Source organism: Lolium rigidum, chromosome 6 (assembly GCF_022539505.1).
Source record: "Lolium rigidum isolate FL_2022 chromosome 6, APGP_CSIRO_Lrig_0.1, whole genome shotgun sequence".
NCBI lineage: Eukaryota > Viridiplantae > Streptophyta > Magnoliopsida > Poales > Poaceae > Lolium > Lolium rigidum.
In genome coordinates, this window is record NC_061513.1 from 130,947,871 (window position 1) to 130,959,346 (window position 11,476).

At 51.2% G+C, this 11,476-nt stretch overlaps 1 protein-coding gene across 1 annotated transcript; it reads left to right on the forward strand.

The window, feature by feature from the left end:
* Positions 1–8,425: 8,425 nt before the first annotated feature.
* LOC124663298 (mitogen-activated protein kinase kinase kinase 18-like) lies at positions 8,426–9,977 on the forward strand. The gene has a single exon (XM_047201022.1). The coding sequence runs from the start codon at positions 8,592–8,594 to the stop codon at positions 9,975–9,977; it is 1,386 nt and encodes a 461-aa protein (XP_047056978.1). The 5' UTR covers positions 8,426–8,591.
* The last annotated feature ends 1,499 nt before the right edge of the window (positions 9,978–11,476 follow it).

The following is an 11,476-nucleotide window of genomic DNA, read 5'->3' on the forward strand; positions in this document are numbered from 1 at the left end:
CAGTAATCTTTCATGGTATCAGAGCCAAGAGGTCTCAAGTTCAAGACCCTGCAGCACGCAGTTTTAAAACACAAATGAAAAAAAGATTCTACGCCCCATATCGAACCCACGCTAAGGACTAAAATAGCCTAGACTGAGGGGAAGTGTTGAATATAAATACACTGCCTAATCTCTTTCCATCAGTTCAGACTTTTGGTTCAATCGAGTGCAGCAATCTTTCAATTATCTTTACTATTAAATTGCAATAGGTGACTGTCCGGTGTCACAAACGGGCCTTGTGATATATGGACCAACTATATTATTATTATTCAACCTCACGTCCAACCGGCCCATACGAAATCTTGTCGAGCCAGAGTTCGATCAATGGCTTCTCATCGGAAAATAACTGAACCACGTCCCTTGTGATATATGGACCAACTATATTATTATTATTCAACCTCACGTCCAACCGGCCCATACGAAATCTTGTCGAGCCAGAGTTCGATCAATGGCTTCTCATCGGAAAATAACTGAACCACGTCCAAAAGAGTAGCGCCTCGCTTGAGCCAACGAGGAAAAAACAAATCCACCGAGCTGAGTCCTAATCGATCACAGCATGTTGCTTCAGTGTCCTCATCCTGTCTCGGTAATTAATCTATCTACCCAGCTCCGTGTCCGTCATCCTGGATCTAGACTCCGTTCGTAGGTTATCTGGAGATTGCACAAGGCCCGGCTCCCCGGCCTAGCAAGTGATGGCTAGACGTAACAATAATGCTTCGTCAAAATTTCTAAGTCACGGCCGGAAGCCCACAACAGTTGCTTTGAGGAGAACCTGTGCGTCCAGGCCAGCATGAATCAAGAGCTGGTATAGGTACAATGTTTAGTTCCACCTTCATTCTTTATAGTTTGTCTCACCGGTTTTTATACGTTGCAAATAACCTGGAGTAGCAAGCCAGCCGACTTGGGAATCATCAAGCAGCCCCACTTTGACTCAGCTCGAGCGCCGCCCGCCAGTCCTCATTGCCAGAGATCGCGGCAGCGCCGGGACCTTTCTGCGTGGGCTTCTCCAGCGTCGCCCGCGAGGTCGAGGTGTCCGCGCTCGCTGCCCACGGGTCCGCCGTTGCTGCAAGCTACGGACGTGAGGCTCGTCTTCAGACAACGGCATCTTCCCTGGCAACGGTCGTGACTCACTTGAGTACAGAGATGCCGAGCTGCTGCTGGCGAGGGCAGCGGTGCTACCGGCGCCGCGCGGGGTGGATGGAGTCACGAGAGGACGGCGCTGCTAGATCTTTCCTGGATTGTTTTTTCTCTTTTGGTTGGGCCGGAGCGTTGACCCGAGATACACGACTTTGATCGGTGTCATTCGACAGGTAGCGACCCGGGGATCAGAGGATTTGATCTCCCGGGACGCTCATCGTGCCCCTTCCTAATTACAGTACTCAATGTTGAGGGTGAGCTAATTAAGCATGAATTGTGAGGTTGGCTATGTGCGGCCGCACGGATACATGATCAAAAGGAAATTAACGGGATCGACGCTAAGAAAAAGAATTGGTATAGCTACCATCATGACTAGCGCAATGTTTAAAGAAGGCCGGTTAGCCATCGTAAAGCTGCTGGCCATTGCTGCTTGTTGTGACAAGCCAACAAGTGTAATAAGTACCTACACGAAACAATACCTCGGGTTTTTTTCAATACACTGGCAAGTTTATAGTAATTCATTGCGATCTCTTGATTTATAATTCAACATCATGCAACTGAACTTGGATATAGGTCTAAAAACTTAGCGTTTTCTAGAAGTTCGGCACAAAATGCATCATTTTGGATGGACATGTTCACACAATAGAACCTACAAGTACAAAATCAACAACGTTGCTCCTTCGCAGCAACGCGCGGGCATTGTGCTAGTCTCCATATATCTCTCTATCTAAGAAAAATTAGGTGGACTCGAACTGCCTCCCGGGTCGCCTCGCTCGGGCGACTCCGGAGGCCCCCAAACCCTAGCCAAAACAGCTCCCCCACCAGCGCTCCGACCGGCCGCCGCCGACGCCGGCGGTGGTGGCGGCGCCCGGCCGTCAAAGGCGGAGGGCGTTGGGGCACACACCGGCGGCGCGTCTGCGAGCGGAGAGGCGTCGTCGGGCGGCCGTGCGCGAAGGTGGTGGCCGCGGAGCTAGCGCGGCGGCGGTGGCCGTCGAGCTGGCGGGACGGCGGTGCTGTGCGGCGGGTTGCTGCGGGGCCGAAGCGCGGGCACCTCGCGCTGCGGTGCGGCGGCGGCCGGCCCGCACGGGCCCGATCTGGGCCGACGCGGGCTCGATCTGGGCTGTGCCTCCTGGCGTGCGGTCGCGCCCTGGGCGCTGCCCTGTGGTATGCAGGTCTTCGTGGTGGCCGTCCTCAAGTGCCGGTGGTGGACGGAGCTATTGCTCCGGTTGCGGCAGTGTGCTTCTTGTCCCGATCTGACCATCTCGGTCTCGATCCGGAGAGCGGCGGCTGCGGCGGTGTCTTTTGGTGCGTTTCGTCTTCTCCGTCGACCTCTAGTTGCCTCCTGCTGCGGTGGTTCAGGCCGGAATTTGGCGCATCTCCATCTTGTCGTTGGGCGGTCTTGACCCGGGTGAAAACCCTGCTCGGTTCTTCCGTTGCGGACCGCGGTGACACCTGTGGGTGCCATCTCCCTCCTTGGAGGTGTGGTTTTGGGTCCTAACCGTTTCTACCCTCGACGCCAGGGGAAACCCTAGGTCTCGCTTGCCGGATCGGGCAGCGGCGGCGCAGCAGCGTCGTCCCCTTCATGAAGGCGCTGTTTTGGCTGCGAGGGATGGCTCTCGGTGATGGTAGCCTCGCCGGTGTGCGCTGCTCGCTCAAGGTGTGAGTCTCTGGAGCGCAATGTACGCCATCGCCAACACGCTTGTCGACCCATTCCCAAGTTTTGGCCACACCCTGCCAATCGCGCGCTTCATCTTCTAGGCGTATGATGTGGTACGTTGGTCTGGGCAGCTTGGGAAGTTGGTCGTGTTGTTGGAGTTGGTTGTGACGCGGTTTGGAGACTCTGTGCCCCGCCGCCTCGCCGTTCTTGGGTTGAGGTTGGGCAAGGTGTGCTTGGCGTCGGTGTTGTAGGAGTGTGTTGTAACCCAAAAGGCATGTGTGGTGTTGTAGCCATTCTTGGCGTTTCTTGTCAGCTTAATGCAATGACGCGCACGCTATTGCGGGTTCTCGAAAAGAAAAATTAGGTGAACATGAGATCGAGGAACACTCTGTACCGTATCGCTGTGGCCAGCTTGATCTGCCTCCCAGCATACTTTGGCGGCACCGAACACGAACAGGTGGCACGGCCAGCGATTTGGCCCCGCTGCCTCCAAACGTCTGGATAGTCCACCGATCGAGCTACTCCTGAGCTTGCTTACCAAACTCCTACCCCACAAACTCAACCGAGCTGGCGAGCCCAAGGTCAACTCGTCAATCGTCTAGCCTATATGTTCTACAGTATTACCCGTCATTTTCAAGCGGAGCTCCATGATCTATCCTAGTCCAAAAGCATCAGTTGCTTACTTGCTTGTGGGTGTACTGTGTTTCTTTTAACGGGTAAGGCCACGAAAGGCCTGGAATCTGCATTAAACCGGCGTGGGGTGTACATTTACAGAAGGAACCCTCAAGAAATAAAAAAGAATACAATAGAGTTCCTAAAATTTGCAGTAAACACCCTAAAGAAGATCGCAGAAACACGATCGAGTCCAGCGTCGCCGTCATCGAACTTTGACATCCAAACACGGGCACCTGCGCTTCCACCGGGAACGAAACCACTTGGGGAAGCACCGGCGTTCACCGCCGCGTGAGATCGGAGAAGATCCTCCAGCAAAGGAGGAAGAACATACCCAAGAAACTAATCTCGAGCACAGCGGGCCATCGTTTTGGCCGAGGATAGCGGCGGCAACACCTCTCCGCCGCTTGGGAACCGATGCAGGCACCGCAGATTTCGAAGGCACCCAGGCATACCTCGCCGCCGCTGACATCGTAGAAGCTCTAATGTCCTCTCCCTCGCCACCATGGCCAGCCGAGAGGACATGCAGAGCCGAGAGACCCAGCGACAACGAGGGTCGCGCTTATTGAACTGAGGGCTCGCCTATAGAATCTTCTCCATGAAGCCTTGCATCAGCGACCGCTCGCCACCGCGCCGATGCAACTGAGCGGAGGAATACCCCTAGCCACCTCCCCCACCACCAGGAACTCCGCCACTGCAACTCCTCCCCTCGCCGTCATGGCTGACTGGAGGAAGAAGACATGACAGAGAATCGCCATAGAGGAGAGAGAAAGGTAGCAGATCTTGACCTTATTTGCGGAGAACCCTGAGATTCGGGCACTCGTCGCCGCCTCCAACCACCGGAGCATAGCAAGAAGCAGCGGAGTCCAGATGTACCGGATCTGGTCAAAAAAAATCCGGCACCCTACTCCAAACTATCAGGATATAGCCAAAAATTCTAAACCTACAACTACAACCTACACCCTGCGCCCTCTCCTCCGCCATCTCCAGCCAGCAACGCTGCCGGAGAGGGCCCGGGATCGGCCCGGTAACACCCTCGAGAGACTCTCAAAGAGAGGAAGGTACTGTAGCAGCTTGAGAGCGAGAGGAGGGGAAAGTGTATTTTTTTTTGTACTGTGTTCTCTACCACTGCTTTCTCTGAAAGGGCACTATAAAATCTTAATTATATGAGGCAGCGCAAACATAACGTCATCTACTAAAACGCCACGACGTGTCGAGATCCAACACCAGGAACAAAACGCCAGCAACTCCCCGGTTTCCACACGGGAGAAAATACTCCATGCATGGAAGAAGAGAAAACGCTGTGCTCCTGACACTTGTCGAGGAGCCAGGAGCCAGGTAATGTGGGATTCGCATTCGGGGGTGGAGCGCCTACCAACAATGCCAACTCACCACCGCAACTGAGAACTCATACTGCATGTATGTATCTCGAAAATGAGTGCGTACGGAACTAGTACTATCTGCTATCTGTCGGGAACTAATGAGCTCAGCCAAGAATGATTAGATCGATGCGAGGGGGGTCGTCACTTCCAGTGGTGATGTGATGTTTATCAGTGACCAAGGCGTGATTACAGGCTTACTGCAGTTTTCATCCTCTGATTGTGCCATATCCACAGCATGCATGTGGTGTGGTTGATCTCTTCACAAGAGGCAATTCAGATATCGTCTCTATTCCATGGCACCTCAGACTCGGAGGTTTTTCAAATCGACAGACAATGCAGTGCCAACGATAAGAACATGGATCGGCTAAAGTACACACGTCTCAGCTGTTAACTTGATCCAGACACATTTCACGGGCAAACAACTCAAGTCTTTTCAAGCACTGATTGTCCAGGAAAGCAATGGCTATCCTTTCTGACCACCGTTCGACGCTGGGCCGGCTACGTGCACCGCCGCTCCTTGTTCTCTCGCGCCACGCGTGCCGCTGCATGAACCACGTCTACGCGTCTGGCGCGCACGCGGCTGCTGTAGCACGGGCAATAAACAACTTTGGACTGGCACCGCAGCTTCGGTGGCTGACTTCATTTTTTCTTTGACGGCCGCGAGGGTACGTCCGGTACGTCGAAAATCATCGCTTTCCAGCTTATTTTCCGGCCGGTGAGATTACTGAAGAAATAAGCACCACATGTCATGCTCCATATCACATACCTAATGGCTCCGTGGGAATTAGGACGGATGATGAAAATAGTGGCTTTTTTCCTAACAAGCAGGGGAGTTAGACAGGGGGATTCCATCTTTCCCATTTTCTTTGACTTTATGGCCGATGTTTTTACCAAAATATTGATGAAAGCTGCTTCTACTGGCTTGTTGCAAAAGTATGAATAATACTGGAGTAACTAGCATGCAATAGCTGATAACACTCTTCTCTTCGAGGGGAATGATTTAAATACTGATATTAACCTGAAACCGATATTATCTTGTTTTGAGTAAATGTATGGATTGCATATCAATTATCAATTATCAAACATGTGATCTTGTTCTATAAATTTTGAGGCAACCGACGATGCTGCGAAACTCCGTGGCATCTCTTGGCTCAGCTACTCATCTTGCTTAGCTTGAGCCTCGTTTCTAGGGGAACTTGGAAGGAGATGCACATATATTTGCACAAACTTTCAGCTGCAGGTTAGGACAATTCTCTCTAATATACTTAGGGGTGCCCTTACATCATAGTAAGTTGAGAAAAATAAGATATGCACCTATTATTGATAATATTTTGAAAAAAAACTTCTGGATGGAGAAGCACACTTTAACCATGCTGCCAAATTAGAGCTGACTAGGAGTGTCTTGTCTAGTACTACCTCCATCCCAAAGTTTAAGGCTTATATTATTTTAGAAAATCAAACTATATCAAGTTTGACTAAGTTTTTACCAATAATCATTAACATGCAAAATACAAAACTAATACCATTAAATAGATAATGAAGCATATTTTCGTATGGTATCTATAAAATATTATATTTGTTGATAGATTGTTCTAAAAGTTTAGTCAAACTTTACTTGGTTTGACTTTTCAAAAAAAAATTAAGCTTTGGGATGGAGGTAGTATTCCTTTATATTTGTTAGGTGTCATTAAGTTTCCCAAGTGAACTCTCTTTAATTAATTTTCAAATGGCTCATTGCCTTTGAAACAATTATGAGGGTCACTTTAAGTATCATCTAGCTAACTGGGGTTTGGTGTCCTAGAAATAAGAATTTTGGGGGCTTGGTATACCAGATTTAGCTGAGATAAATCTTTGTCTTCTTGCTTCTTGGGTGAATAGGTATAGCCTTGATGATAATTAGCTTTCGAAGTAGATTATTGAGCATAAGTACAGGGTTGGAAATCCTAATATTTATTCATGTTCTAACGTTGGTGTTTCCATTTTTTTGGAAAGGTGTCGTATGGGCTGCTAATTAAGCTGACAAAATGAGTTATCAATGGCGACTAGGTAATGATAGGAGAATTAAGTTCTGGAGAGATCACTCATTTGGGACATGCAGTCTACCCACCCATCACATACTGAAGTCTATTCTCTTGATAATGAGCAAAGTTGCACTATTTCTTATGTTTAGGATGGTGAACAACTTACTTTTAGGAGGTATTTTGATCATAGGACTATTCTCCAATGGTATGAAATTACCCAGATTGCTGAAACTCTTCAAAATAATGAAGAGAATGATGCGCTCATCTGGATGTGGAAACCCAGTGGATATATAGTGTGAAATCCATGTATGATGTTATCAACTTCAGACGGATTTTTCCTATTAATGTCGAATCTATTTGGAGTTTGAAAGCTCTCCCCCAAAAGATACATTTTTTTGTTCCTTTGGTTATCGTCACACAACAGGGTCCTCACCAGAGATAACCTGGTTAAAGGACCGTCGGTGAATGATTTGACCTATGTGTTTTGTAGAACCCTAATGTTGCAATCACTTGCTATTTGACATTGTTGTTGCATGTTTTGCTTGGTTAGAAATTAGGGAGAACTTGACCATTAGTTCTAATTCTTCAAATTTCATTAGCATTTCTAACTTATGGGAAAATGATAAAAAGAATATGGTTCCTAAATGATAAGTGCTACAATTTCATCAGCATTTGTATGTTTTTTAAGCAACCGGCAGGCTGTCTTTTCTTAGAAAGAGGGAAACACAACCAAACTGTATGGAGAGGACATATTTATGTTAAGGTGGGAATATGCCAGAAACCACCGTAAGCTAACCAAAAAAGAGAGAAGTCTAATTTGGCTCAGCCGGGATGGCCGGCCCGAAGCCGTTGAAAGCACGATCACGCTGAAACATGTCTTCCCTTGCAATGTCCGCCACTTCTAGGTAAGTAAGACGGCATCTGGTGAAAATACGGTGGTTACGTTCGTTCCATGCATTTCAGAGAACACATTGGAATCGTCCACCTATACATTTTTGGCTCTGTTTGGACTTGTCAGCGATCATGGCATCCCACCACGCAGAGATGGAGAGATAGGCAAGTCGAACGTTGGGGGAGTCATCTAAAAAGACTAAGTTTGTATGTTTTCATAAATGGAACCGGGGCCTAAACCCTTTTCCATCTAATAAGATTTTGGTTGTATTGTGACAAACATATGTCGATTAAGTTCGCAGGTCCATTTCTGAGCTTCAATCCAACATTCCCCGGAATTGCAAAATTCATCGAGCCCAACACGAGCATGAGAGAAGCGATGACGTGGCTTGCGAACCTTCTTCCACGAGCATGAGAGCACACGAGCCGCCCTGCCCATTTCGGCGTCGTTTTCATCTCCTTTCCCCGCTCTGGCTCTCCCAAACCCAAACCCAGAAAAATCCCCACGTGCTCCGCCATGAGGCCACGTTGTCGACGCCTCCGAGCCGCGCGGCCCACATGTCAGTGTCCCGTCAACGCGCCTCCTCCTGTTTCCTGGCCGTCGTCGCATGCTTTTCACACCACCTGTCCGCATATCTTCTCCGGCCCCGGCCCGCCATATATATAACCTCCACGCCGCCGAGCTCCACTCCATTCGAATCGCAGAAACCAATCCGGCCAACTCCGAGCGACCACCAAATTCGAAACGCTCTCCTGCCTCCTGCAGCAATCTCCGAGAGAGAAACAATAAAAATGGATGCTACAGCGGTCAGCGGCAGGTGGACACGCGTCCGCACGCTGGGCCGCGGGGCGTCCGGCGCCGTGGTGTCGCTCGCCGCCGACGACCGCTCCGGCGCGCTCTTCGCCGTCAAGTCGGCGCGCGCGGCGGACGACCAGCTCCGCCGCGAGGGCGCCATCCTCTCCGCCCTCTGCTCGCCGCACGTCCTCCCCTGCCTCGGCTTCCGCGCCTCCGATGCCGGCGAGTGCCAGCTGTTCCTCGAGTTCGCACCCGGCGGCACGCTCGCCGACGTGGCCGAGCGGCAGGGCGGCCGGCTCGAGGAGTGTCTGATCCGGGCGTACGCCGCGGACGTGGCCCGAGGGCTGGCGTACCTCCACGGCCGGTCGGTCGTGCACGGGGACATCAAGTCGAGGAACGTCGTGGTCGGCGCCGACGGGCGGGCCAAGATCGCCGACTTCGGGTGCGCGAGGAGCGTGGGCTCCGGCCGGCCTGTCGCGGGCACGCCGGCGTTCATGGCCCCCGAGGTGGCGCGCGGGGAGGAGCAGGGCCCCGCCGCCGACGTCTGGGCGCTCGGCTGCACGGTCCTCGAGATGGCAACCGGCCGCGCCCCGTGGAGCGACATGGCGGACGTCCTCGCGGCGTTGCACCGGATCGGGTACACGGACGCCGTGCCGGAGGTGCCCGCGTGGCTGTCGGCCGACGCGAAGAGTTTCCTGGCCGCGTGCTTCGCGAGGGACCCCCGCGACCGGTGCACGGCCGCGCAGCTGCTGGAGCACCCGTTCCTGGCGTCGGCCGGCTGCGGCGAGAAGCCCGAGGAGGCGGCGGCGGCGGTGGGCAAATGGGTGTCCCCCAAGAGCACGCTGGATGCCGAGCTCTGGGAAGAGTCCGACACCGAGGAAGACGAGGAGGACATTTCAGAGAGCCCCGCCGAGAGGATCAAGGCATTGGCGTCCTCCTCCTGCTCGGGCCTCCCGGACTGGGACTCGAACGAAGGCTGGATCGACGTGCTCAATGAGAGCCCTGAATCCATCGACGCCGCCGCGGACAAGGCCGCCGGCGAGGACGAGTATGTTCCGGCTGAAGAATGCCTCGAAACAGAGGTCGATTTCCCCGATGCATACGTGGAGGATGCTGACCGTGTGCCTACAGTAGGATCAGCAGCTGCTCGGTTAGTTGAGCAGCACAAGGAGCTCTGCTCGGGTCTCGTACCTGTATTTCCTGTCAGTACCTTTTGTGATGAAAGTGAAATAACAGAATCTCTATTGCGTCAGATTATTATCCTCGATTCGATTCAATTCCTTGCTGTCGCGTTTAGTTTATTTCTTCCGAATCGGTGTGGCGTGACGCCTCCAGACACGCCACTCATATGGAGATATGCACGAACCACTGATCATCACTGAGCATATCTTCTCCTTCTCCCCTCATGGTCATGGGGCCATTACCAGATCATGCTAGAGAACGCCACATTCGACACACTTGGATCCCTCAGCCTTTCTTGGCTTGTGCATTTCCGATTAGGGATGCTGATCCGCAACCTGATGTCACAACCAAAATATTACAAAACAAGACGATTGCGTACAGATTCATCAGAGTAAACCAGATAAGACCAGTGCTCTTCTAGTCTAGTGACGAAACAGTGATCTGGTCAACGGAGGGTCTTGCAACACTGGCTAAGCCAAAACCAAAAATATTCTCAGACATGCCGCCAGGCGGCCTCATCCGGAAGCGATGTCCAAGTGGCATCGTGCTCAGAAACACCCAGGTGTTCTTCTCAGACAGTGTAGACAAAGTTGCCGTACACGTTTGATGCTTTGTTCACCACACGTGGAAGGAGTTCCCATGAGAGCTTGTTCAAATGCTCAAGGCTTGCTTACCGTGACACGCGTCCGAACCTCTCGGAAAGCTCTTCCGTGAAACCTCGGTGCACGTTTCTAGATTTCCCAGCTCTCCCAGCTTTGGCTATACAAGTGGCGGAGGAGTAATAATAGGCTAGTTCATCGCTTGCGTGCTAGCTTACCAAACGCAAACGGGTGCCTCATAAATTCGATTCTGTAACCGGATTTAATTTGAAACTAGTACTTCCTCGGTCTATAAAAAAAAGTTTATCTAAATTTAGACGTATCTAGACACGTTTTAGTATATAGATGAATTCAAATTTAGTCAAACTTTTTACATCATCCTTTTATGGGTAGAGATAATATTTTTCTTCTGCAGAAAAGGCCTAAGGCCATATATTATCTGAAACTTGCGAGTACAAGAACATCATCACAAATAGAAATTGTGGGTTCCTAAAAACTTTAGCACTATTTTTCTTGTGTGCGCACTATGAGCAAAGCTCGATGCCGCCTCTGAACCTCTGGCGTAGCGAACCTCGTCTCGCATGCGCTTGTAGAAGTAGCGGCCGGGAAGTCATCGACAAATATTAGAAGATGACGACTACCACATTGGGTGATCGTCGTCCCGAGGAAGCAAGTGCCAAGGTGGGCTTGGAGATAATCACAACGCCGACCAAACGAAGATGAGGGACACAAAATTAACGAGTTCTTCGACAAAGCCATACCTGCCTGAGCTTCATCATCAGGCGGAGGTGAAACTCGAGGACACCTGTACGCTGCGACATCGTCCACTCCATAGGCCGCCGCAGTTATAGACCGACACTTTTCACCCCAGTCTTAATGTTCGGCGATCAACTCCAAACTCTAGCACATTGACACTCGTCTCAAGATAAACATCAATCTAGGACAGGCTGAAGGACCCTATCCATCGCCATCGATGCCACTACATCGGAGACGAAAAACTCAGCAAACCTTACATGGCCGGATATCCGGTCCGAGCTTCGTCCACCCTCCAACCGCCACAACGGCTGGCAAAGGGCGGGGAACCAGCACCGGCGGTGCGT